General features: G+C 46.3%; 1 protein-coding gene across 1 annotated transcript in view; it reads right to left on the bottom strand.

Moving 5' to 3' along the window:
- The window catches only part of ITGA10 (integrin subunit alpha 10), a 52,037-nt gene that overhangs the window by 7,291 nt on the left and 18,423 nt on the right, over positions 1 to 26,323 (bottom strand). Inside the window, exons 4-23 of the mRNA XM_082203893.1 lie at positions 25,011 to 25,099; positions 22,067 to 22,181; positions 20,891 to 21,018; positions 16,069 to 16,217; positions 14,997 to 15,147; positions 13,691 to 13,856; positions 12,995 to 13,062; positions 11,846 to 11,990; positions 11,111 to 11,259; positions 10,178 to 10,321; positions 8,706 to 8,909; positions 7,252 to 7,382; positions 6,230 to 6,396; positions 5,083 to 5,225; positions 4,736 to 4,846; positions 4,153 to 4,238; positions 3,748 to 3,889; positions 2,915 to 3,007; positions 2,502 to 2,578; positions 1,403 to 1,492 (exon numbers count right to left, since the gene is read on the bottom strand). Of these exons, the coding sequence (XP_082060019.1) occupies positions 1,403 to 1,492; positions 2,502 to 2,578; positions 2,915 to 3,007; positions 3,748 to 3,889; positions 4,153 to 4,238; positions 4,736 to 4,846; positions 5,083 to 5,225; positions 6,230 to 6,396; positions 7,252 to 7,382; positions 8,706 to 8,909; positions 10,178 to 10,321; positions 11,111 to 11,259; positions 11,846 to 11,990; positions 12,995 to 13,062; positions 13,691 to 13,856; positions 14,997 to 15,147; positions 16,069 to 16,217; positions 20,891 to 21,018; positions 22,067 to 22,181; positions 25,011 to 25,099 (2,548 nt within the window). The remainder of the gene's footprint in view (positions 1 to 1,402; positions 1,493 to 2,501; positions 2,579 to 2,914; positions 3,008 to 3,747; positions 3,890 to 4,152; positions 4,239 to 4,735; positions 4,847 to 5,082; positions 5,226 to 6,229; positions 6,397 to 7,251; positions 7,383 to 8,705; positions 8,910 to 10,177; positions 10,322 to 11,110; positions 11,260 to 11,845; positions 11,991 to 12,994; positions 13,063 to 13,690; positions 13,857 to 14,996; positions 15,148 to 16,068; positions 16,218 to 20,890; positions 21,019 to 22,066; positions 22,182 to 25,010; positions 25,100 to 26,323) is intronic.

Below are 26,323 nucleotides of genomic sequence, written 5' to 3'. Positions count from 1 at the left end.
GACCAGGGAGTGGGAGACCAGGGTTCGAATCCCCACTCAGCCATGAACCTCACTGGGTGATGTTGAGCCAGTTACTCTCAGTCTAATCTACCTCACAGGGGTGTTGTGGGGATTAAATGAGGAGGGGGAGAACCATGTGAGCCATCTTGAGCTCCATGAAGAAGAAAAATGGGGTATAAATGGTAGAAATAAATTGCAGTATTTATAAATTGACATCCTTTAATAGCACCTGTTTCCCTCGCCCCGCCCCTGGAAGGTAGGCCATGTTGATCAATTGTAACTTCATTTCTTTCCAAACTCCATATCTATTCCAATATCCCTTGATGGTTCAGGCAGCTATCCCTGGAGGGATACTCCAAAAGGAAGAGATCTTCCCAATCTATTTATTATGAAAATGGGAGGCCTAGAGATGTCATCACTAATCCTCCTATTCAGACCACCCGTAATGACAATAAGTGCTGTGGGATGTTTAGAGCTAATGAAACTCAAAAGTTCAGCCCACCCATCTAAGGTAAGTAATGTGGAATAAATTAGTGTCAGATAACCAGTCTCATATAACCAAAATGCTTAAGTCTAATTAATGCATGAAGGGGTTTATGCCATAGGGTAAGCTGTCCTGCCAGGCTTAGCTAAGTCACTCCCCTTCACATTGAGAGGAAGGAAGTCAAGTCTACTATTTCCCTCAGTCTACCATGTGAACTCCTATGTGTAAAGAGGAGCTGGTGGCTCCCAGCTCAGACCCCATGGCTTTCTGCAAGCCACCCTTGTGTTCCTATACAAATAATTTAGGAACTTTCAGCACTGAAACTAACCTACTGAAGTTTTGCTGCCTGTGTTTTCTCAACGCTGTATGGGAAAAAACATGAATCTGACCTTTGAAGAGTTTGTAAGTAAACCATTGTTAACTTATGGTCTTTTCCTATGCTAAGGGAAGAGGTTTTGAAACTTAGGAGGGCATATTAGACCTTTAAATAAACAGTCTATATATTTCCACACTTTGCTTTGCTGCATATCTTGTGATTTTACATCTCTGCAGGGGTTCTCTCACAAAAGAGTACTTGCCCCAAACTTGGATCTTGCCATCCAGGGAATTCTCCTTTACTGGTTCCTTGCCAGCCAACAGTTAGAAGGGTAATCTAAGTATTAAGACAGGCCAGGGTAGTCCTACTGGGGAGTTGCGTCAGAACTGAAAGCATCCCTGCGTGAGGAACCAGAGCCTCTAATATCAACAGAGATAAAAGGTAGCCATTGGACTGAATTAGCCAAGTGATGATGGTGTTCACATTTGGTTTAGTCTCCACCCTGGGGGAGCTAAATCATCCTGCCAGGGACACCTTGCAAGGAGGGGGCTCCATCCTCTTATCCAACCTGCATGCAGCTCACTCTACACAGAGGTCCTCACCTGGTCAGCAAAAGGTCGGGCTCATAACGGATATAGGCAAGGGGCTGTGCCATGTTGTCGGTCAGGGTCTCATTCAATTCATGGCTGTCACTGCAGGAAAGATAATAAAATCATAGAATTGTTGGGCTGGTAGGGACCCAAAGCGTCATCAAGTCCAACCCCCGTGCTGCAGGAATCTCCGATAAAGAAGGCAATCCAAACTCTGTTTAAAAACATCCAGTGAAGGAGAGTCCACCACCTCCTGAGGTAGTCCTTTCCACTGTCCTGTCAGAAAGGTATTCTTACTGTTTAGTCAGAATCTCTTCCTTGTAATTTGAACTCATTAGTCCTCTGCAGCAGCAGAAAACAAGCTTGCCCCATCTCCCATGTGACAGACTTTCAGATATCATCATCATCATCATTTTTTATTTGTATGCCGTCTTTCCAGTTAAAAAAACAATGCTCAAGGCGGCTTACAGCATAACAAGATTTACATACAAATTACAAAAGTCATAAACAATAAATAAACCACATCAAAAAAATACACAACCAAATGGGAAACAATTTCCACATATTTGAGCATGGCTGTCCTATCAGCTCTTAGTCTTCTCTTCTGCAAGCTAAGCATCCCCAGCTACCTCAATCATTCCTCATTAGGCTCAGTTTTTAGGCCCTTGAATTTGAGGGCCACCCTCCTCTACACAACTTCTAGTTGGTCAAATGCAAAGCCAAATAACTTTACAGTCGTACCTTGGTTCTCAAACGCCTTTGTACTCAGGTGTTTTGGCTCCCGAATGCCACAAACCCAGAAGTGAGTGTTTCGGTTTGCAAACGTTTTTTTCCGGAAGCTGAACATCTGACACGGCTTCCGACTGAGTGCAGGAAGCTCCTGCAGCCAATCAGAAGCCACGCCTTGGTTGTCGAAAGGTGCCAGGAGTCGTACGGAGTCCCAGAACCAAGGTACAACCAAGGTACAACTATATTGTACTAGTCATTAGTACAACTATATTGTACTAGTCATTAGCCATGACAAATCTGAATCAAAAATAAATACAAAGCTGAAGAGGTGGATAGATAGATAGATAGATGGCCTTCTTTCTGACTTTTCCCTGGTTCTCACCTGCTGGCTGTGAGCTTCACCTGTGCTTTGTTCAGAAGGGTAGAGCAGCTGAATTCAAACTCCAGGACAAAGGCTACCTGTGAAAGAGGGGGGGGGGGACATTTCCGTATCTGCTTTTTCTACACCGTTCATAAACTCTGTACCACATTGGCTTCCCTCAATGAACTCTAGGAATTGTAGTTTGTTAAGAGTGCTGGGAATTGTAGCTCCATGGGAGGTAAACTACAGTTCCTAAGATGCTTTGGGGGCAGTCATGTGCTTGAAGTGTATAGCGAGTACACAGCCCACATCTTCCTTTAGCTGTCTTTTATTTTATTTTTCCTACGTGAAAAAATGGAATACTGTTCACCTAGGAAATGTTCCAAGGAGCCCTGCTCTAAGGGGATGCTGAAGAGCTGCTCTTTCTCTCTCACCTTTGCTAAGGACCTGAAGACAGGGTAGCCCACACGGCAAGCTCGGGTTTGGGAAGATGGGGAGGTGCATTCCACCTTCACTGAGTTCTCCCCCTGTGGAAGGAAGGAGAGAGCAAAGCTGCAAAAGGAGAGAACCATCAAGCACATGGAATGGGATCCAGCCTCCTCAACTTGAGTTTCCACCTTTTGCTTTCCTGGCAAGAGCTTTCAAAAAGGTTCACAGGAGGCAGAGATCCAACGCGTAAGGTTGCTACACCTCTGAGCTAGAGAAAACTGTGCCCATTCAATTTCTGCTTATCACACAGGTGTTTAAAGAGCCTTGGGCTGCGGAGGCCAGGTTGTATACCTTCTGGGCTACAGAAAACCTGCAGGATTTGGTAAACAGTTGCATAATCTCTGCTTTTTTATATAAAAAAGAAAACATGCACATAGACCGTGTGATTGTGACAAAACACCATTGGCTGCAAAGACAAAGCTTGAATCCTTGGTGCAATCTCAGGAGTGAGGGGAGCTGCTGAATTTCTGGAGCTCAAGTCCCCCCCCCAGCCCCCCCCCCAATAAGAAGAAATGAAGAAGCAGAATAAATGATGTGAAAAATGCACATCTGCATGATTCACACAGGAGTTTTCAGGTTGGCACCAAGACATTTAAGCCTCAGAGATGTGACAGCCTCTCTTTCCAGAATGCTATGGCAACTCTCAGTCCTCCTGGAGCCAGCATTGTCCCTGGCCAGAGGGTGACCCTCAGTATCCTAGCGATCATTTCGTTCTGCTTCCAGCCCACCACTTTTGACCACAGCGGAACGCCAGTCGGGAACAGGGCCTCTGCTTTACCTTGAGCACGAGGCTGGAAAAGTGGAGGTTTCTGGAAAACCAGAGCCACAGGCTGGCATTGTAGGCGTTCTCCTGCTTGTTCTCCAGCAGGACGTCCACCAAGACTTTCCGCTTCCCTTTGCGGATCACGTGCGGCTTCTGCCTGGAACGAGAAGAGGAGATGGCAAACGCCTGCCTTGCAAAAGGTGAGGAGGGCAGGGGTCTTGAGTTCTGCCCAGCCTCCCAATCAAATGATTCTCTCAAGCTGATTATCATCAGCAACAGATCTCCTGCCACCTGTTATGGAGGAACTGGTTTGACAGGGTCCTGGGCCAGGAGGACCAGCAAGTGGCTGATGAACTAAGGTGATGAACTACTTGCTTAGCCTGATGTAGCGAGAGAGGGACCTTTCACTCCAATTCCTACCTGGATCCTGTGATGTCCATCTGAGCTCGCAACACCAGATCTGTTATACACTCGTCGTCTTCACCACAATCCTTAAAGAAGGGGATCTAAAGAGAAAGCAAGAGGCAGGATGATTCTGTGTGATGCAAACCCCTCTCCACAATATTATTAATTGATTAATTTATTTTTATTTTATATTGTATTATGAATTAATCATGATTCAAAAACAGATAAACTTATATGAATAGGTTACACAACTATATAGTTCTCAAGCAAGGTACATAAAGGGGGAATGCTCCTCTGTTTCTAAAAGCAGCCATATATGCATTAGATAAACCAGTCCTTTTAAAAATTCATTTCAGTAACTATAGAATAAAATTATACAAATACCATGTAGGTCATAATAAGGTCTAACTGTAAAAATACAAAAATAATAATAATAGCAGTAATAGCAAGAATTAAGTATCTCCAAAATGAAATCTTGACCCCCAGGTTAGCAAAGCAGGAAGAAGGTCTTGCAGGACATGCAGCAAAATTGGTCTGGTTTGACGTGCAGAACGGCATGGGCAGCAGGTAAAGGGGCATCTGTGCATGTGCTACTCACCAATTTCTTAACACTGGTGGGTGATTTATCGTCCAGCACAGGGCCTGGCTCAGCATCATTCAGTGCAAACTTCACCAGGACTGCAACCGGCCTCAGGTAATCGGAGGTGTCCTGCAAAGGACAAACAAATCCAGGGTTGTCTTTAGATAGCAGGCCTGATAAAGATTCACAGCATTGCTGAGATTAAAACAGGGGAACACCGTGCACCTTGGTGGTTTTTAAGCAGAGGTTGGAATATTTTAGCGGTGATTCCTGCATTGCAGGGGGTTGGACTAGATGACCCCTGGGGTCTCTATCTGCATCAGTCGGAGTCAGAACTGTCCCACCCACACTTGTAATGTACTCACAATCACGTGGAAACGGACCGCCGAGCAGGTTGTCCTACCCACGGTGGCCCGGGTCCTCTTCTGCAGCAGCTTTTGGGAGTTGCCATCGAAGACGGCCCTTGCCCCAAATTTTCTGTCATCCAGGGAGACGTTGTACTTTATACCTAGGGCCAAGCAGTGAGTGGAGTCAAGCTAAGCCAGCCTTTGCTAACCTTGGACTACATTTCCCATCCTCCTCGGGCATTGGTCATGGGGGCTGGGGCTGGTGGGAGTTGCAGTCAGAAACTTATGGAGGGTCCTAGGCTGGTGATGCCTGGTTTCAGTCATGTGATCAGCCAACAGCCAATCGCAAGGCTCCTCAAGAGCTGGTGTTGCGAGGTAGTTTAAGATTAGGGCAGACATAGGCAAACTCGGCCCTCCAGATGTTTTTGGGACTACAATTCCCATCATCCCTGACCACTGGTCCTGTTAGCTAGGGATGATGGGAGTTGTAGTCCCAAAACATCGGGAGGGCTGAGTTTGCCTATGCCTGGATTAGGGGCACAGGCCTACAGGCACGAACACGAGTTTAGATTTAAAGTATCACAGAATGCAAGCTGCCTGATTTCTCATCCATATCCCCCCAGATAAATTCTTCAACAAATTTGCCCCCTGCCCCAGATTGCCCCCAATCAGCTTCCCATTAATTAATTTACCCCCAGTTAATTTTCCAACTTATCCTGTTTGCAAATCAATTTCCCTTCCATTGCCCCCAAATAATCTCTAGCTAAAAGTTACTTTATACAGTGGTACCTCGGGTTAAGAACTTAATTCGTTCCGGAGGTTCGTTCTTAACCTGAAACTGTTCTTAACCTGAAGCACCACTTTAGCTAATGGGGCCTCCCGCTGCCGCCGCGGCATGATTTCTGTTCTCATTCTGAAACAAAGTTCTTAACCCGAGGTAATATTTTTGGGTTAGTGGAGTCTGTAACCTGAAGCGTCTGTAACCCGAGGTACCACTGTATCTAGTTATTCCATCCCCAAATTAAGACCCTGCCTTGCAACCCAGATAACACTCCAATTCAAGTTTTCTCCAAATGCATTAACTACCCAAAAACAGTCCAGAGGAAATTGTGGAGAAGATCCTGCCCACCCCCAACAACACGCCTGCCGAGAGGGCGCTACTCACTGAAGTGGCTGTCCCTTGGGCCCAGAGACCGGGAAGACACCCTGAAGCAGATGTTTGCCGTCACACAAAGAGACTCCTTTCTGTTCCTCTGGCAGTTCTTCTGAATCACATTGATGGACGGAGGGTTAGCAGTGACTGAAGTGTTGACTTGCACAATCCTCCTTGACCTGCCCCCCTCAGCAGGAAGGAAAATGATATTGTTAAATAAAAAAAAATCCCAAAGTTGGGCCTAAGTTCTGCGCTATACGTCTGAAGCAATATCGTATCACTTTAAACAGTCATGGCTCCCTGCAAAGAATCCTGAGAGTTATTAGGGTAAAGGATCCCCTGACCATTAGGTCCAGTCGTGGCCGACTCTGGGGTTGCGGCGCTCATCTCGCTTTATTGGCCGAGGGAACTGGCGTACAGCTTCCGGGTCATGTGGCCAGCATGACTAAGCTGCTTCTGGCGAACCAGAGCAGCGCACGGAAACGCCGTTTACCTTCCCGCCGGAGCGGTACCTATTTATCTACTTGCACTTTGACGTGCTTTTGAACTGCTAGGTTGGCAGGAGCAGGGACTGAGCAACGGGAGCTCACCCCGTCGCAGGGATTCGAACCACCAACCTTCTGATTGGCAAGTCCTAGGCTCTGTGGTTTAACCCACAGCGCCACCCGCATCCCTGAGAGTTATTAGGAGACCCCTTATTCCCCTCACAGAGCTACAATTCCCAGAGTTCCCTGTGAAAGTGAAAAGGGATTGATTGCTAAACCACTCGGGGAACTGTCGCTCTGGAAGGGGAATATGGGTCTTTCAACAGCTCTTAAAATACTACAGTTTCCTTTGGGGAAACCGTGATTGTTTAAAGTGGTATGATACTGCTTTGAGCGGCAGCTTGGTGTAGCGGTTAGAGTATCAGACTAGTCCCTGGGGAGAGACCAGTGCTCAGATTCCCATCGGCCATGAAGCGCACTTCAACGACCTTGATGTTCCCTTTGCCTGGGTGCAGCTTTCATTCCCTCCCACCTTTCAGCTTTCCTCACCTCAAGACCACCGCAGCACCCTGTGCTCCAACGGCAAGGTCCACCAGGCCATCCCCATCCAAATCGATTTGCCCGTCCAAGCTGCGGCCAAAGTAGCGGAGGCCTCGGCGGAGGCCGGCCGACTCAATGCGCTGCCGGAAAGAGAAAATCAAAGGCTGAAGACACACAGAATGTGGGGTGTTTGGTTTTAATCAGTAATGCTGCTCTGTAAGAGCTCTCACTACAGTAGTTCCAAATGTACTTAAGAAGAAGAAGAAGAGGAGGAGGAGGAGGAGGAGGAGTTTGGATTTGATATCCCGCTTTATCACTACCCTAAGGAGTCTCAAAGCGGCTAACATTCTCCTTTCCCTTCCTCCCCCACAACAAACACTGTGTGAGCTGAGTGGGGCTGAGAGACTTCACAGAAGTGTGACTAGCCCAAGGTCACCCAGCAGCTGCATGTGGAGGAGCAGGGAAGCGAACCCGGTTCCCCAGATTGCAAGACTACCGCTCTTAACCACCACACTGAACATAAGAGCCTGCTGGAACAGGCCAAAGGAGACCCTGTCTAGTCCAGCAACTTGTTCTCACAGTGAGCAACCAGATGCCCCAATGTGAAACCATCAAGCAGGACCTGAACTCAAGAGCCCTCTCTCCTTCTGTGGTTTCTAGCAACTGATATCTGGAAGCATCACTGCCTTCGAGAGTGGAGGAAGAGCACAGACCTCGTGGCAAGTAGCCATTGACAGCCCCCCTCCTTCATTAATTTGTCTAACCCTCTTTTAAAGTCATCAAGGTTGGTAGCAATCCCTGCCTCCTGTGGCAGAGAGTTCCATAGTTAAACTACGTGCTGGATTTTCTTTTATCTGTCCTGAACTTAGTGCGGTGAGAGAATCAGAATCAAATATCAAAATGGTACGAGGACATTGCTTAATTTTGTTATCTATGGTTTTCTTTCTTCTTTCTCTCTTTTACATTTTACTCTTCTCTTTTGCTATTGGTTTTCGTTGATACATTTTTGTGTGTACTGTCATGGTTAAAAATGAAATAAATAGTTATTTACCAAAGGTAAAAAAAGAATCAAAACGATATTGACAGGTTGGAGCTGAAACCTAAAACAGCTTGTGATACTACAGAGTCGAATGTGAAAGCGCTGCATTTAGTGGCAATAAAATAAAATAGAAGCCGCACGTTTAGGATGAGGGAGGGAGACTTGGCCTGGCAGGAGCACAGCTAAGAAAGGACATGGGCATCTTAGCTGAACATCACCCAGCAGTGTGATTTGCCTGCTAAAAACACAAACGCCATCTTAAGGCCCCCAGATAATGGGAAGTTAATAGGAACAGGGCCTGGGGGTGGAAATGGCAAGGGGCACCAATTTTGGCTAAACACTGGGGGAAATGTCCTAGTGGGAAGAGCTGTTGGAATTGTGGGGAGCACTCAAACACTGGAGCTGGACACTGGCTCCCACTCACCTGTTTGAAGCGGGGCAGCACTGTGGTGCGGTAGCCATGATAGATGTAGACTGCCCCCTGGTGGTTGTCCTCCAGCGGCGCACCCACCACAACGTCATTATAGCTGTCGTGATTAAGGTCAGGGACAGCCAGAAGGGAGTAGCCAAAACGAGCGTCTTGAGGTTTTGGGTCGGCATGGAGGGTCCCGTTGAAAGACACGAGCAACTGCAGAAGAGGGAGAATGGTTAAAATGGGAGACACAGTGGAGCCGTTGGGCATTGGCTTCAGGATAGAAAACCCCCTCCTCCATAATGGTGTGCTGTGAAGCACTGTGAGGAAGGCTCAGGATCATAGCTGTCAACCTTCCCTTTTTTTGCAGGAAATTCCCTTATTCCAGCGCCATTTCCTGCTGCTTCCCGCTGCTATCCCGGACTGTTAGATATCCCGTAGACTGTCCCTGGGACAGGTGAGGCTGCTGATCCCTTATTTTCAAGGCTGCTGATCCCTTATTTTCAAATCTGAAAGTTGACAGCTATGCTAAGGACTGAAGCAGAAGGTCCCAGTTTCAACCGGGGCATCTTCAGTTTAGAGGATCTCAGATAGCAGCTGATGAGAAAGATCCTTCTCTGCCTCAGATCCTGGAAAGCGAATTCTAACAAAGTACTGTACTGGGCAATCTGACCCGGGATAAAGCACCTATGCTCAGCCAACGAAAACATGGCATTGCTTTGGACAACGGCTCCCATCATCCCTGACCATTGGCTGTTCTAGCAGGGGCTGATGGGAGTTGTAGTCCAAAACATCTGGGAGGGAAGGCATTAGGTTGGGGAAGGTTGAGTGCCACAATATAAGTGTTGCACTTCTTGTTGCAGGATGAGGTTCCAGGTGGGTCATGTGTCAGAAGAGCTTGAAATTTACTGGCTTTGTAAGCACCTCTCCCATGTGAAAAATATTTCTTTGCTCAGCAGAGGCCAGACTGGAAATGGCACGAACTTGGAAGGGAGTGGTCAGCCTTCCTGTTAACACTTGGGAGGAGAGAGTTTGCCAATTAGCAGTCAATGATAAGCTTACTCAAGACTGCAGGAGAGCCAGAGGAGTAGCCCTAATAAAGTTGTTCAAACTTGGTACCCATTCATCTGTTAGGTGACTGAAGGTGGCTGGGAACTTCCTGGAGGGACATTTCCTTGTCTACTTCATTGCCAGGATAAACTCAAATGTTAGTGAAATTTTAATGTTTGGTGTTTCATTCTGTTTAATATTCTATTGGGAGCTGCCCAAAGTGGCTGAATTATTATTATTAGTATTTGTTGCTGTTGTTGCTGCTGCTGCTGCTGCTGTATTGTACTAATGTATTGTACTGCTGTATTGTGCTAATGTATGATGATGGAGACATTGTCGTTTCCCATTGCTATTGTCTGTATTCCTGCTAACTCTTTATAGAAAACCCTTCATAAAAAAGAGGTTTTTTTAAAAACCAAAACAACAACACTCACCTGCCCCACTTTGTAGATGTAAACGCGGCCTGTCTCTTTGTTCTGTGGGCCCAGATACATGGGGGCAGCCACCAGCAGTACGTCTGTGATTCCATCTCCATTCACATCCACCGGGCACATTTCACTGCCAAAGTAGGAGCCAATCTGCAGAGAAAGACGCCACCTGCTATGTCAGAATTGCACAAGTTCTTCTGCACTGGACATCAGCACAATCCTGCACCTTAATCCTGATTTTACACATTTCCAGATCTCAATAAAGAAAGATGCACCCCCCAGACACCTAGATGCAAACTCAGAGCTCCAGGGGGCAATTTCATCGCTATCTATCTTATCTATCTATCTATCTATCTATCTATCTATCTATCTATCTATCTATCTATATTGTGTGTGTGTGTGGTCCTGCAAGACTCAGAATCTTGAGGAATTCAGAGTTTTCAAAAACCTGCTCTTTATAAAGCACCACCTGCATAGATGGCACTGTAGAAAAAAACCAATACATTCAGGTATTTACATTCAGGTGCAGAGGGTATTTCAGTTCAGTCCCCAATCCATAATGACCTCCATCACCCCCAACCCATCCTTGGCTGCTATAAATTGTGCTGGAAACCACCTCCATCTATTTGGACCCCAAAGTTCTGTGTCACGAGTTCTTGTTGTGCCTGCGAAGATAGTGGAAGGGTTGAATCTCCCTCCCCTAAGGAGCAGCACCCCTAACCCCTGCCTTGTCCCACCATAATGAGTTTGGGCCTCAGCCATAGCCAGCAGGTGAGGTTGTATGAAAGGGATGAGTGTCTCTGATCATGTACAGACTGTCTTTTACTCTCTTCTCTCAGTAACTGCACACATATTCAGGAATGAAAGAACAAAGTCTCTAGGGATGCGGTTGTCACTCCAGAAATCAGCTACTATCATCTCCACTGCCCCGAAACTCACTTGGTCCCCAGTAAGGGCCTGGGAAATGGTTACGCTGCCATCGCTGCTCATCTCAAACAGGATCACTTTCCCCTTGTGCTTGAAGCGGGGGGCACCAGCCACATACAGCCCCTTCCCGTTCCTGAGCTTGATAGAGGAGACTGTGTATCCTGGGGAAGGAAAAGAGAGAGAGAAATAATAAAGCTGTGCGGACTCTTGTTTTGCCCTGAACTAATTGGCTAGCTTTTCACTCACAGCCTTAAGCTTTTCTTTCTGCAAAATGGGCCAAGGAATGACTGGCCTCACACACTTGGTGAAAGGGGAAAGCAAAGGACTGCCTTGCTTTTATTCATCCTACATAAGCCAGTGGTTTAACAAACAAACAAAACAAATGATTCTCACTTTAGTTTTCTATTCTGAACAGGAGCCGTGCTTGAAACATGCTGGGATCATTTTATCACCTTGATTTTGGAAACAAATAGCCACTGAGAACTGGGGAGATGGGGTGAAGAACAGGCCTGCCAAGTGCCTTGACTATTAAATGAAACCTCCATGTACAGGGCAAGTCTACCTGTGGATACCAGGGGAGGACTACTGGCTTCCTGATCTCCTTGTGGACTTCCCAGAGGCCTCTATGATGTTGCGCTACAAGGACCTCTGGCCTGATCCTGCAGGTGGTCTGATTTTATCTTTGTGCCCTTTGTGGGTCTCCACTCTTTCCCTCCCTGTATAATGGGAAGCGGCATCCTTCCTTACCCAGATAGGCTGCGTGGTTTTTCAGCCTCAGGGGGAACTCCCTCTCAAAGGCCTCCCTTGGCGGGATGAACCGCCCACTCCTGCTCTCCTTCAAGACTGCGCCATCCCAGTCATATGCCCCTACCATGCCAAAGAGGATCCCGTCCTGCCAGGGAACAAGCAGATACATAAGCAGTCCAGCCAGACAACACAAGTAAGACTGCAGCCGAAACCATTTGCCCCTGCCTTTCACGCAGTGATACCAGAGGTAGCCAGCAGGGGGTGTACCATATGCTGTTGCACCATGACTCCCATCAGCCCCAAGCAGTAATGGCCACTGGGCAAGAGCTCATGGGAGATGAAGTCCAACTACCTTAGGAAGACATCGCGTTGGCTAAACTTGGGCGTGTCAGTTTACCCTTTGTGGTTCCCAAACTGTGGTCTGTGGACCAACGGAGAGACCCATGAACTTAATTCATAGCTCTGTAAAAAATAATGGTGCCTGCTTAACCAGGGTTTGGCTGTCTTGGATTGAAGGTCAACAACGGAGACTGTGGTGTCTTTAGTGTATATGATTGTATTTACACATTTATACAACCTGAGCATGGAGGATGGAGGGGCTCACAGCATTCGTACCCCAAGAGATCCTGCTTTCCTATTATATTTCAAGGCCCAAATCCAACACAGAGCACACACATCTCTGTGTATCCAGCTTCCAGCACCAGCCAAACTCTCACCCACAACTCCCTGCTTTGTCCTATCATTCCTAGGATGCTAAGGTATCCAGCCTGGTGAAGTGAGACAAGTCTCGCTATTTGTCTCTATGGAAACAGAGCTCACTCCTTGAAGATGCGAATGACCGGCACTTAGCTGATTAGCTAAGGCCTTTATCTTGACATGGGAACTGGCCTGCTCACTTCAGTCAGCTTTCTTCTATAGACTCTAGCCTTTGATACACCGGATCCCAGGTTTGGAAAGGATCTTAAGGGGTCATCCAGACCGAACCCTCTGAAGCCCATAACATTACAAATAGAAGTCATACAGCATTACAAAAGCTACAAACAGGCAGAACAATCCTTAAGTGGTGAGGCCAAGAACCTCTGCAATTTTCAAATGGTCCATGAGGGAAGGTTTGAGAACCACACTTTGCACCACAATGTATCTTCATACCTCAAGGAGGTGCATAGAGAAGCCAACCTGAGACATTTCCAACTCAAATGAGCTGTATTCAGGGGTCCCTGAGGAGAAGGGGGGGGGGAGAAGAAATCTGTTAATAGTTGCACACCTCTTTTTACAACAAAGTAGTAAGATAAATATAGTAGGCAGATTGATAAATGAACAAGGTGTGCTCTGTTTGCTGAAATAGCAGGTGAGCACTGACAGGGAGGGAAGGGGCTTAATCTGCCCTGCCAATTCTCCATTGCAAATGCCCCCCATTATAAGATTTATCCAAATCTCCCTCAGCAGAGAATATTATGCTTGTGTGGTATCACCACACAGCTTTTGGCAAAGGAAGCCACTATTTTAAATCCTCCACAGTGCTCCCAATGTCCTGTTACTCTAGGGGACTGCGGGAAATTAAAATGAAGGGTCACCCGACACGGACTGTGGCCACTACCGTGTAAGCCCAACAGGGGTGCTATTGGTGCAGAAAAGGGCCCCAGTGCTGAGGGCCCTTAAGATTTGAGCCAGCACTGTGCCCCACTCATACTGAAGTTTACAAAGTCAGCTGGGAGCTTGTTATGAAGGGGGTGTTAGAGAGCTTCCTACTAACACTTCTTCTGCACTCCATTTTGTTTAACTTTCATAAACCACAGGGAATCTGGTGGTAGCCTCCCCCCTTTTTCATCCTCCCCCTTCTCGAACCTTCAAGGCTAAATATCCTGTCCCCTAAGGCATCCACAATATCATTCAGGGCCGCCTCATCAGTCACGTTGAAGAAATACTTCTCATCAGGGTCGCTGGCAATGTATTTAATCTCATTGATGAAAGAGTCCGGGTCTTTCTGCCGCCGAATGTAGTGCCCCAACACCTGAGGAAACAAAAGCCATTTTTCAAAAAATGTTTGAGGTGCAAAAAGTGCTCATTATGACACATTATGACAACTAAGGGTGTAAGAGAATTCCGCAGAAAATGGAAACGGGAGCAGAAAATTGCCCACGTTTGCTTATTTGTTTAATGTCTGGAACGGGAATCAATCCAGCAGATATGACTGGTATTCACTGTTGTTGTTGATTTCAGTCCACAAACAATTTGCAGTTGGTTACATTTCCCTCACCACCACCATTTGCATTGTGCTTCCTCTGCACTGAAATTAAAGGTAAAGGTAAAGGTATCCCTGCCCAAACGGGCCAGTCTTGACAGACTCTGGGGTTTGTGCGCCCATCTCACATCTATTGGCCGGGGGCCAGCGCTGTCCGGAGACACTTCCGGGTCACGTGGCCAGCGTGACAACGCTGCTCTGGCGAGCCAGAGCCGCACACGGAACGCCGTTTACCTTCCCGCTGGTAAGCGGTACCTATTTATCTACTTGCCCCCGGGGGTGCTTTCGAACTGCTAGGTTGGCAGGCGCTGGGAAATTAATGAGGTGGAATAACGTAATTAATGAGGTGGAATAACGTAATTTATGTCACGATGGTGGAAAGCGAGGTGAATAATGTTGTTTTTAGAAAAGGGTGGACTGCAGGAGAACAGAAGCAAGGGCTGCATGGGAGGAACACAGGGTGAGACAGAAAGCAATGCCCTTCTTACCTCCCTACTTGAAACTCACCTGAAAATATTTGGGTGGGTGGGGGATGAATACAATAGTGGGGACCAAGAGAGAGCAATACAAAAGGATTCAAGCAATAGATTCTGCTAGTTATCTCAGAAGAGCATGTCAACTTCCGCCTCTTTCACACTGAAATCATTAAATATATAAATTTGCAGCTCCTTCATATGCAAATTGGAATGAACCAATATTAAATTTAGTACTGAAACCATTTAGTAATGAAGCCCTTATTATCTGTCAAGGCGGAAGGAAGCTAAACGTGGAATCATGGCAGAAGAACCTGCTTTGAACTCTTTTTCACGTGGCACCTCTCCCAGCCCTTGCTCCCTCTCTTTTTCACACGCATGCACACCCACATCACTGCCGCCACCCAAAAGCCTCCTGGCACCAGCGCATGCTCACTGCAATGGCGTAGCGTGTCACGTTCCGTTTCTCACACTCTTCCAGGGCGTCTTGGAGTTCTTCGCCATCGTGGGACTCCCCGTCAGTCACCACAATCATCAGCTTGGTGGCTCCCTCTCTCCCACCTCTTTCTGGGCTAAAGGCCTCTGTGCTGAAGAGAGAAACAAGAGGTGAGGAGGGAGGATAACCGAGATGCACTCCTGTTCTGAGAATGGCGTTTCTTGGAGACACTGGCGGTGGGCAAGATTTTGTCTGCCATTCAGACCAGCACCAATGGAAGCCTAACAGATCCGACTCACCAGAGCACCATCTGCCAGGATGCACAAACCATGTTGAAATGCAGAATTTGTTTATTTATTTATTTACTTGCTGCTTTTCCTTCCCATCTTTCCTCCAAGGTGCTGTACAAGGCTCTATAACACCTGTCCTGAAAGTCTTACATTGGCTCCCAGTTTCTGAGAACAATTCAAAGTGTTGGTGCTGGCCTTTAAAGCCCTAAACAGCCTCGGCCCAGTATGCCTGAAGGAGCGTCTCCACCCAACACTGAGGTCCAGCTCTGAGGGCCTTCTGGAGGTTCCCTCACTGTGAGAAGCGAGGCTACAGGGAACCAGGCAGAGGGCCTTCTCAGTGGTGGCACCCGCCCTGGAAAACACCCTCCCATCAGAAGTCATGGAAATAAACAACTATGTGACTTTTAGAAGACATCTGAATACAACCCTGTTTAGGGAAGTTTTTAATGTTTGATGTTTTATCATGTTTTTAATATTCTGTTGTGAGCCACCCAGAGTGGCTGGGGAAACCCAGCCAGATGGGCGGGGTATAAATAAGTTGTTGTTGTTGTTGTTGTTGTTGTTGTTGTTGTATCCTCACAACAACCCTGTGAGGTAGGTCAGGCTGAGAGACCATACACACCAGACCATCAGAGCTCATTCAAAACACAACACACACACCCCAATAAAGCCACTTGCTTCTTTGCAAAATGCCTCTTTTGACGTGAGCTGGGCTCCTGCTTGTCTGTCTCTGTCAGGATCAAGAGACACACACACACACACACACAAACACAAACACACACCAGGCTTTGTGAATGGCAGACGCTGTCCTAGTTTCGAGCCCCTCCTGGCGGCTGATGTTTTTGGCGGCTTCAATGACCTCCTCTGCTGTTTGGTAATCCTTCAGAGTCCATTCGTGGACAGCAACCTCACTGTACTGCAATACCCCAACCTACAAGGAGAGAAAGGTTTGCTTGGGTTTTTTTCCCCCTTTTTCCTTTTTATTACTACAAAGAAAGCAAGAAAAGTGACTGAAAGAGAAGACATCATTGGATTAAGAAAAAGAAATACACGCCAGGCTGGCGTAATTTAAAATATAAAGATGAGGAGGATTTTAAACATAGAATAAAATAAAACCATGCATGCTGTGGGTGGAAAGAATCTTAAAGAGGAATTGCATCCTATAGTATTGGATTAACCAAATCCATTGATAAGCAGAGAGAGGGGACAGACCATGTTATTGCTTATTGACATATGTAATAAATATGTAATAAAATATGTAATAAAATAAAGCCAGACCTCTACAAACAAATTGTCCCCTGGAAACCTAACTCGCAGGGTTGTTGTGGGGAGGGCAACCATCTACACCACCCTGAGCTCCTTGGAGAAAAAGGTGGGATATAAATGAAAGAATAATAATATATCTGTGTTATATGTACGTCTGTGTGTGTATTATTATGTTTTGGAGCTAATAATTATACTGCAGTTAAAGGTCAAGACTGCAGTAAGGCTCACCAAGTAAAATGTGAAAGAGCTTCATAAGTGAAAAGCATTCATGCTACATGAATGATAAGCATGATATTATTATAAAGGAGAGCAGCTGATACAGGCTACTTGGCCATGACTGTGCACCAGTGGAGAGGGCAAAGAGGGGGAAACTGCAAGGGGCAGGGTGAGGTAGAAATTCTGCAAAACTCAATATGACCAGTGTTACTACGTAAGAGGGCTGTATGACCACAAAACTGGATTCAGGAGGAAACCTAACACTGACTGTTAAGAGTGAAAAACAACTCTAGATAAGGTACAAGGAGGGCTCTGCATGTACAGTGGTACCTCAGGTTAAGTACTTAATTCGTTCCGGAGGTCTATACTTAACCTGAAACTGTTCTTAACCTGAAGCACCACTTTAGCTAATGGGGCCTCCTGCTGCCGCCACGCCGCCAGAGCACGATTTCTGTTCTCATCCTGAAGCAAAGTTCTTAATCTGAAGCACTATTTCTGGGTTAGCGGAGTCTTTAACCTGAAGCGTATGTAACCTGAGGTACCACTGTACAGCAAAAAACTTGAGGAAGTGTTTCCAAGGACTCTGATTGGAAGAACAGATAGTGTGGCACTCAGGCGGCAGAAGGTTGGTTGACTGGAAAATAACTGGCCAAGATGACATATATTTTGCCCATCTAGGATGTGTGCTAATGGAAATGCTTCCACAGGCTATTTTGGATTCTATCCTGTAATGCAATTCTGAATAATTCTGACTGAGAACTTTGTGTGAGCCAAAAAAAAAAAAAAAAGGAAAGGAAAGGAAAAAAGGTTATTTATGTATGCCACTACTGCGGCTCATGTTTTGCTAGCCCAAAAACAGAAAAACAAGCGAAGTCCCAACTAAAGAAGAATGGCAACTTAAGCTGGCAGAATATGCGCAGCTTGCAGATTTAACATACAGAATAAGAGAGTAAGAAGACCCTTATTGAATATATGGTGGAAAATTTTATACACTTGAAAATGTTGGCAGCATTAAGATAATTTCAATAGTGTAAATAAGTTTTGATGGATGCAATAATAGAATACTGAATGGCTTTTTGTAAAATATGCAGGGACTTATGATATGCAAAATGAACCATGGAAAAAGAAGAAGGGATGTCACTGATCTTTTAAGGAGGTTTAAATGAGTATTTTAAACTGTAAAATGGAAAAATTAATAAAAATTATATATAAGGAAAAAATTTAAAAAGAGAATTTGATGTGAGCCTCTGTACTGAACCCCAAAGGGACTTTTCTCCCCAGCCCACCAGATGTCCCGGAACTACAGATCCCATCTCCCCCGGCTATTGGCCATGCTGACTAGCAGAGCTTCTGGAAGTTGGAGTCCGAAACATCTGCAACAACAAAAGGTGTGTTTTGCTTGGGGAACTGCCATCCGCTCCCCTTCTTGCCAACCCTGCCTTAGCCTCGGAGAAGGTTTTTGCGCTCATGCTGACTCAGCAGAGAGCCCCTCTGCCGCTCACAATGAGCCTACACAGAACCAGGTCCCCTTCCCTCCCTCTCCCTGTTTTCTTTAAGCTTCCTGTTTTCCACAGGCTGGGGTTTTCAAACGTCCCACGCCTCTGCCCTGGCACAGGCTCCATCCTGCAGCAGCAACGGAGATGGGGGAAAAGGTCAAGCGATACCCCAGCACGTGCTGCTAACAGGCCAAGGAGAAATAAGGTGATTAGGGGTGAACTCCAGAACGTGGCCACACTCTGAGAGACACACATGGCCATTAGGGGCACATTCCATCTAATTTACGGTTTCCCCTTTTTTTGAATTACCGTATTTTTCGCTCTATAACATGCACCCGACCATAACACGCACGTAGTTTTTAGAGGAGGAAAATCCGTAGGCATGCCACCCGTAGGCATTTCCTCCATAACACGCACAGACATTTCCCCTTACTTTCTAGGAGGAAAAAAGTGAGTGTTATGGTGCAAAAAATACGGTAATTAAAAGTTGTGGTTATTTAAGTTTTTGCATTGATGAAGTGGAGGAGACCCTAGCACAGTTCCTTGTCAATTCTGGAGATTTTCTCCCTCTCTCACAATGCTAGAATTCATGGAAGCTGAATGTTGGAAAGCTCAGGACAGAGAAAAGAAATGATTTTTTTTACACGGCGCATAGTTAAACAATGAAAATCCATCCTGCACGAGGGCATGGCGGTCCCTATCTTAGATGGCTTTAAAGAGGATTAGACAAATTCATGGAGGATAAAGCTATCAATGGCTACTATGCTCTGCCTCCACAGTAGGAGGCAAACTGCAGGAGGAAACTGCAGGAGGGAAGAGCTGCTCTTGTGCTCAGATCCTGCCTGAAGGTTTCCCACAGGTATTTGGTTGGCCCCTGTGGGAACAGGATGCTGGGCTTGATGGGACTCTGGGCTCATCCAGAAGGGTTCTTTTTACGTTATTATGTGTGGTGTAATTGAGTTATTAAAAGTTAAAATTCTGCTCAGAAACAGTAGTGGATATATAACTGAGAAGGTGGCGTTGCATGCCAAGGTTTCCTTCTGTTTCAGGGCTGAATTATTATACATAAACTTGACATTCCGTAGCTTAAATAGCAAATGATGGCTGCTGTTAAGACCAGCCAAACTCTTCATATGGGATATAATATTTATATGCAACCTATCCTTCAAAAAGGTGAGCATTGCTTAATGGCAACAAGTTAAATACGGTCAAAATTTTAAAATTACTAGATGCAGCAGACTGCCACCACCATAATCTGGGTCAGCGAAATCTAGGTCCTTTGGCATTTGAGTATAGCAATGGATGTTCTGAGTTTACATTCTGAAACGTAAGACCTTTTCTTGCAGGATTTCCTCTGGCTGCCAATTTACTATCTGGCCAAGTTCATGGTGTTGCCACTGACATGTAACATACACTTCTGGTCCAGTTTACTTGAGGGACCGGCTTATCCCTTATACACCCAGCAGATGGCAACAGTCTGCGGGAGAGTTTATCTTGCAAGATCCAAAGATCTCAGAAGCCTGCTCTGCGGTAAACTCAGAGCAGGGCTTTTAGTGTGGCTGCCCCTGTCCTTTGGAACAGCATCCCTGCCCATTAGACAATAAGCTTGCGAGTAGGACTATGTTGCTTTCTTAATCTCCAGTGCCTAGAAAAATATAGGGTGTAAGAATACCAATAATAATGACTAGTGGTGTTGATGGTAATGATGCCTTGCCCTTGGCTTTGGCCCAGCACAGCTTCCTTCTCATCATGCGTGAGTCAGGGAAACAGTCCAAGCAGAGTGTCTAAGCGTTTCCTCAGCCAACATAGCCGGAGGATGTGGGGAGGAAGCCAAGCAGACTCTCACAGGGATGTCTTGGGTGGCTCTCAACCCTCTGCCCCTTTTAAAACAAGTCACAGTGCATACTGGCCTTTCCTGACCTGCTGCCCTCCAGATGTTTTGGATTTCAACTCCCATCAGACCAGCAAGCACAGAATCCTCAAGAACTGCCCCCCCCATCAAATCTCCAGTTTGCAACAGTGATGTTGCCTTATAAAAGCAGATTTTCTCCACAGTGATTTTGCCCTGTGAAAGCTGATTTAGAATAAGTAAGTTACTGCGAAGCTAAGTTATCAAGAGGAGAGTTAAATGAGTGGAACTGAGTGGTCCCATATGTTTACTGAGTGCTAGAAGCTGACGGTTTTGCAATTGACTGTGTGAAGCTGCAGAATAACTATTTAACAAATAATGGAAAGAAACAATATAGTGGTACCTCGGGTTAAGTACTTAATTTGTTCCAGAGGTCTGTTCATAACCTGAAACTGGTCTTAACCTGAGACACCACTTTAGCTAATGGGGCCTCCTGTTGCTGCCGCACCGCTGGAGCCCGATTTCTGTTCTCATCCTGAAGCAAAGTTCTTAACCTGAAGCACTATTTCTGAGTTAGCGGAGTCTGTAACCTGAAGCGTATGTAACCTGAAGCGTATGTAACCCGAGGTACCACTGTAATTTATAAACTGAAGTGTAGCTTAGTATATGAATAGGTAGCCATGCCTATACTGCAATTTCAAATAACTTACATTTTTTCCATCATATACGTTTGGATGATCGTTTAAAAACTAATTTCAAACAAAATAGCAAACTCACTTGGATCTGCTCTGGATCGATGAAAAATTTGCTAAGGATGTTGCTAAGAAAGTTCTGCACCTCGTACCAAGGATAAATGCTGTTGGATCCATCCAGAACAATTATTATGTCCATGTAAGTTGAGCATCCTGTATGAAATTGAAAAGGCAGAAAGTTAGGCAATGGCAAAGGAGGGTTGTTTTTTTCAGGGGGGATAGCGGTAGGCTGGGACTAGCAAGATGACCCCTTTATGGGGGGTGGGCAACTTCCAAACATATACACACCCCTCTCTTCCTTTACAAAATCCCTAAACTGGATTTTGACCAGGCCATGCTCTTAAAATAGGGGTCTGCCCTCTGTAAAATATAGCACACGGCCCTGCTAGCCTGAAGTGATTCAACAGAAGCCTAAGGCTGCCACCTCAGTGAGTCCATGGAGAAAAGTCATTGGCACACGATGCATGACTGATGTCCCAATACGACTTTCCAGAGCCTGAGTCATATGGAATCATTGCAATGAGTCCTCCTGGGCCTGCAGGCTGAAGAAAATGCTAACCTTGGGGGGGACTTAAATGCTCACAGCGGTTCCTGCATTTCAAATCACTAAAACACCCAACAGCTTTTAACAAAGGAAGCTGCCATATATTCAGTCAAACTGCTTGTTCAGACCAGCCTACTCTGGGAGGCAGCAACTCTATCCAGGATTTCAGGTAGATAAAGGCCCTCCTTGAGAGCCAGTGTGGTGTAGAGGTTAAGAGCAGTGGACTCGTAATCTGGTGAACCGGGTTCGCTTCCCCGCTCCTCCACATGCAGCTGCTGGGTGACCTTGGGCTAGTCACACTTCTCTGAAGTCTCTCAGCCCCACTCACCTCACAGAGTGTTTGTTGTGGGGGAGGAAGGGAAAGGAGAATGTTAGCCGCTTTGAGACTCCTTAGGGTAGTGATAAAGCAGGATATCAAATCCAAACTCCTCTTCTTTCTTATCATCACCTGCTACCTTAAATGCTGCACAAGAGGGTGCCGTATTGGCTAGTCCAGAGCACTTCTGAACATGTGCAAAGTGGCACTTCCCTTTCTCCTGGACCAAAACAGCTATTTCTGAGGGACTTGGGAGTAGAGAGAAGAAGGGCTTCCAGCGAGGCCCTCAATGCTGGCCGCTTTAGAAATCTGACACACCACTGCAGGACACCAAAACTTACTCTGAGCTGTTGGGGCGATGTTTTCCGTCAGGCGGAAGTTCTCGTCCACACTGGTGCAAATCCCGGTGCTGAACATGGAGGTGCCGCATTCCTGGGACCACAGGGGGGCACAGGCCTGTCAGGAGAACCGGACATAAGAACCTGCCCAGCCACACTGGAGAGGAGACGCAAACTGGTTTAAGTGGAGTGTTGCCGCCAGACTTTACTGAGCTAGATAGACCAATAGTCAGGCAGCTTCCTGTTCTCTTTTGCCAGACAATTCTTAGCATGTTCAGAATCTGAGAGAGTTTTGGGTACAAGCAGGAGGGGTTAAAAGTGGGTGGTACTGCCCCCTGTGGGCAGTGGGGATTACCTGGGGGGGAGCTAAGAGGCAAGGGGGTGGGGTGGGGGCGCTGGAGGTGTCAATGACTCTCAGACTTTGAAAAGCTGGTATCACTGGATTAAGTTAATCCATCTTGTTGAATTAATTAAGCTCCCATACTTTTCCGTAAAGGGACCCCTGACCATTAGGTCCAGTCATGACCGACTCTGGGGTTGTGGCGCTCATCTCGCTTTATTGGCCGAGGGAGCCGGCATACAGCTTCCGGGTCATGTGGCCAGCATGACTAAGCCACTTCTGGCGAACTAGAGCAGCGCACGGAAACGCCGTTTACCTTCCCGCCGGAGCGGAACCTATTTATCTACTTGCACGTTGACGTGCTTTTGAACTGCTAGGTTGGCAGGAGCAGGGACCGAGCAACGAGAGCTGACCCTGTTGTGGGGATTCAAACCACCGACCTTCTGATTGGCAAGTCCTAGGCTCTGTGGTTTAACCCACAGCACCACCCGTGTCCTGACTTTCCGTGTATAAGACTATATTTTTTTACTCTAAAATAATGTTCAAAATCTGGGCTCGTCTTATATACGGATAGTATCTCCCCCCATTTTCTTAAATCGAAGTTCCCCAAAATAGGGGGCATCTTATACATGGGGGCATCTTATAGACGGGAAAATACAGTAAATTGTTTTAACTGGGTTTTGAATAAATGAGCAACTAAGGGCTCATCCACAATTACCTTTTTCCCTGTGCTTCCTAGGCACAGGTCTGTGCTTTAAAGTGCTGTGTCCGGACACACACACGGCACTTTCTTCGTGAAAACTCACTGAATTAGAATAAGCAGCAATTTGGGTTTTTGCACTTTAAAGCACAGAGTTGTTTCGTGGCACAAAATCAAGTTTGGATGAGCCCTAATTGTTACTGTTTTGAATTTTATTGTGTTATCGCCTTCCTTAGTGAATGGTGCTTTTTTTTTATAGGGGACACCGGCGTTGAGTTTAGGGAACCAAAGGGGAAATAGCCCAAACAGGTTTGGGAATTTCTGGTTTAAAGGCCGGTTCTTGCACCAGTGACACGGATTAAAAATCAGGGCTTGTCCCCGATAAAGTGGGACAGCTGGCACATATGTAATTCATTATACAGGCTGTGGAATTCCAAGTTTCCCAGTGCAAAACTTTTTAATATTTAGTTATTCATTCCATTTTTTCACAGGTCCCATCTTGGGAAACCGTGACAGGGCTGCGGGACTCAGTCCCATTACCAACAACTGTAGCTCCCCTCAGTGTTCATTTACTGCTTTGAAAGGCTGTCCTGCTCAAGCCGCTTTCGGGGCCTCGCTGCCCTCAGGCCAGCTTCAAACAGATGCTCAGGCGGGCTTTGAGAGTAAACAAGAGCCTCACCACAAAAATGCCAGCCAGCCAAGCAGCAGCTAACGGCCTCCTCTGCTTGCAGGGAACGCCCAGCCAAGCTGCCCTAGATACCAGCCACAGCCTCCCTGGCCAGCTGTTCAGGGAAGGAATTAAGCTCCTTTGGGTGTGCCAGTGTTGGCAGCAGCTGTGATCTTTACAGGCACACCTCCATTAAAGAAGGGGGGGCCCCACCCCGCTGTTACTTGCAAGTCTTTGGCAGGCAGAAACAGAGCAAGCACAACGAGCTTTCACAATCTCTGCCTTCCCATCAGGGGCCACGTTTGAGACTCAGCGCAATGGTTCTCCCAGGTTGCCGGTTTCTCGTTTTCAAGGCCACGATCCTCCTACACATTAAATCCCCTTGCTTAGTAGGAATTAAATGGGTTGTTTGTCCATGGACAACAACGGGCTTGTTGTTAGTCATGTGACAATAAAATTGCCGTAGCTATCATGAGACACGATAAAATAACCACAATAAGTATTCTTGAAATATGCTACTTTAAAAAATATAAATAGATCCTGACTATATCCAAGGCAACATTTTTGTCAACCTTGCTCCATTCCGCTACTGAATTGCCTTGCCTGTTGATTTTCAGCACACCACGGGGCTCCTAAAAGACATAGGAGCTTTGCTGAGACTGGAGGTGGGGTGAATGGGACCAGTACCATCAAAATCCCTAATTTTTGTTTCTTCACTCTGCTTTTCCAAAACACACCCTGCATCCTGTTTGCAGGATGCATGCATGCACTTCTTTCTTCCCTAGTAAATGAACTGTTCTATCTCTTTTAATTATCTTTGGTAAAAATGACAAAATGTTTTTTGCAAAGCCAGGTTGCAAAACCCTCTGGCTACCACAAATTCAGTGCTTGAATGCAAGGAATGGGACCAGCCTCTTGACTGACGACTGATGGAGATATCATATATAAACTGATGCCCCAGATGCATGTGAATCCATCCCCCAAAAGGACAAAGTACACATACCACACACATACCAAAATGAAAGACAGACCAAAATGGCAGACACCCCCTCTTTCAAACAAACAAACAAAACTTCATTTTAGAAATAAAATATGGGGCCATGTTGGGGACCCTAGCCTTACGGTTCACCTGGCTTCCACTGAAGTAATAGCAGCCTTTCCTAGATCTCATTTTTGTGCATCTGTCTCTGTTTGTGTTTTCAATTTAAATACAGAAAAAGACACCGCAAATATTGCTCACCACAAACCCGTCATCTTTGTTGGCCACAAGCGACATTCCAAAATGCATGTTTTTGATTTGCCTGGAGTTGTTCTGCAGGGCCATGTCACCTAATTTTAGTTCACAAGAGGCCAGCAAGAGGGTGGGGGAGGAAGAGCAGTAAGAAGAGGAAGTGGAAGGGGGGGGGAGGACACATACAAAAATATGAGCCTGGCATCGGATCATGGCTGGGACTGGAATGAGAGGTAATAGCTACCCTGTACATTAAAACCCACCTCCGTGATGTACGCCTGCCCTTGCCTCCCCCAAACCCTCCACGAATTCTGCTGCAAGACTCAGGATTTATTAAGGATGGTCACAGAAGGGTACAACAAGCCCTAAATCAGGGAACCTGACGATAAATTAATCAGTGTGCTGGTCCTGCTGTCTCTGCTCCATCTCCCTTCCAATTCCCCAATTCTATGAGTCTATGAATCCAGGGACACAGTGCCAGCATGAACAGACCATGCGTGCTTAACCCTCATGGAGACTTTGGACCAGTCACTGCGCACTCAGTGCCCAATTGCTTGCCCAGTCTCTCAAGGCTCAGAAGCTCAACTTTTCAAATAGCTGTATTTGTCCCTCTCTTCGAAAAGGAAGAACAGGGTGTGTGTCAAGGCTTCCAGAAATCTTATCCCTCTCACGGTGGGATGCCAAGAAGTGGAAAAAACACAAAGAATTATTACCAAGTAGTTTATTCAATATTCACAGAGAGAGACGAAGGAATGCTATCTCTCTTAGTTAATGGTGTTGCTCCAAGTCCCACCCTCTCAGTCCCTCCTATTCTACATCACCCCTGCGCTGGCTGATCTGTGCTTTCTGCCTCTGAGTTTTCTGTTCTATTACTCTCAAGGCACACCTTGTTCTGGGAGAAGGGGGGGGGGGGTCAGGAATGCTTTCAAGAGACACTTCAGTCTGTTAGCTGTCTATCCCCTGCTGCTCTCCCAATATTTCCCAGCTTCTCCCTCCTGCAGCCTCTGAACTATGACCTTCTGCAAACCACTGTTCTAAATCTATACTGTCCTCCTCTTCTAGGGAAGGTGCAGGAAGGGGAGGGGCAGTTCCCACCATTTCTCCTCAGTCCAGCCCCTTATAGGGGGTGTCCCAATTTTTGGAACAACATCTTAGCTTACCTGCTGTACCTCATGAACTTGCAACTTCTAGACTCATTTTTGGGACACTGTGCTAACTTATTGAATAAAACCTTTAATCCATCCAATCCCAGCAACAGTATGAGTTCTGAAACTGATGGGACAGAGGCAGGGCAAGTACTTCTCAGCAATGATGTCAATACC

This window comes from Podarcis vaucheri (assembly GCF_965113315.1).
Source record: "Podarcis vaucheri genome assembly, chromosome: 16".
NCBI classification, from domain to species: domain Eukaryota; kingdom Metazoa; phylum Chordata; class Lepidosauria; order Squamata; family Lacertidae; genus Podarcis; species Podarcis vaucheri.
This window is presented reverse-complemented; position numbering and strand designations above follow the sequence as displayed.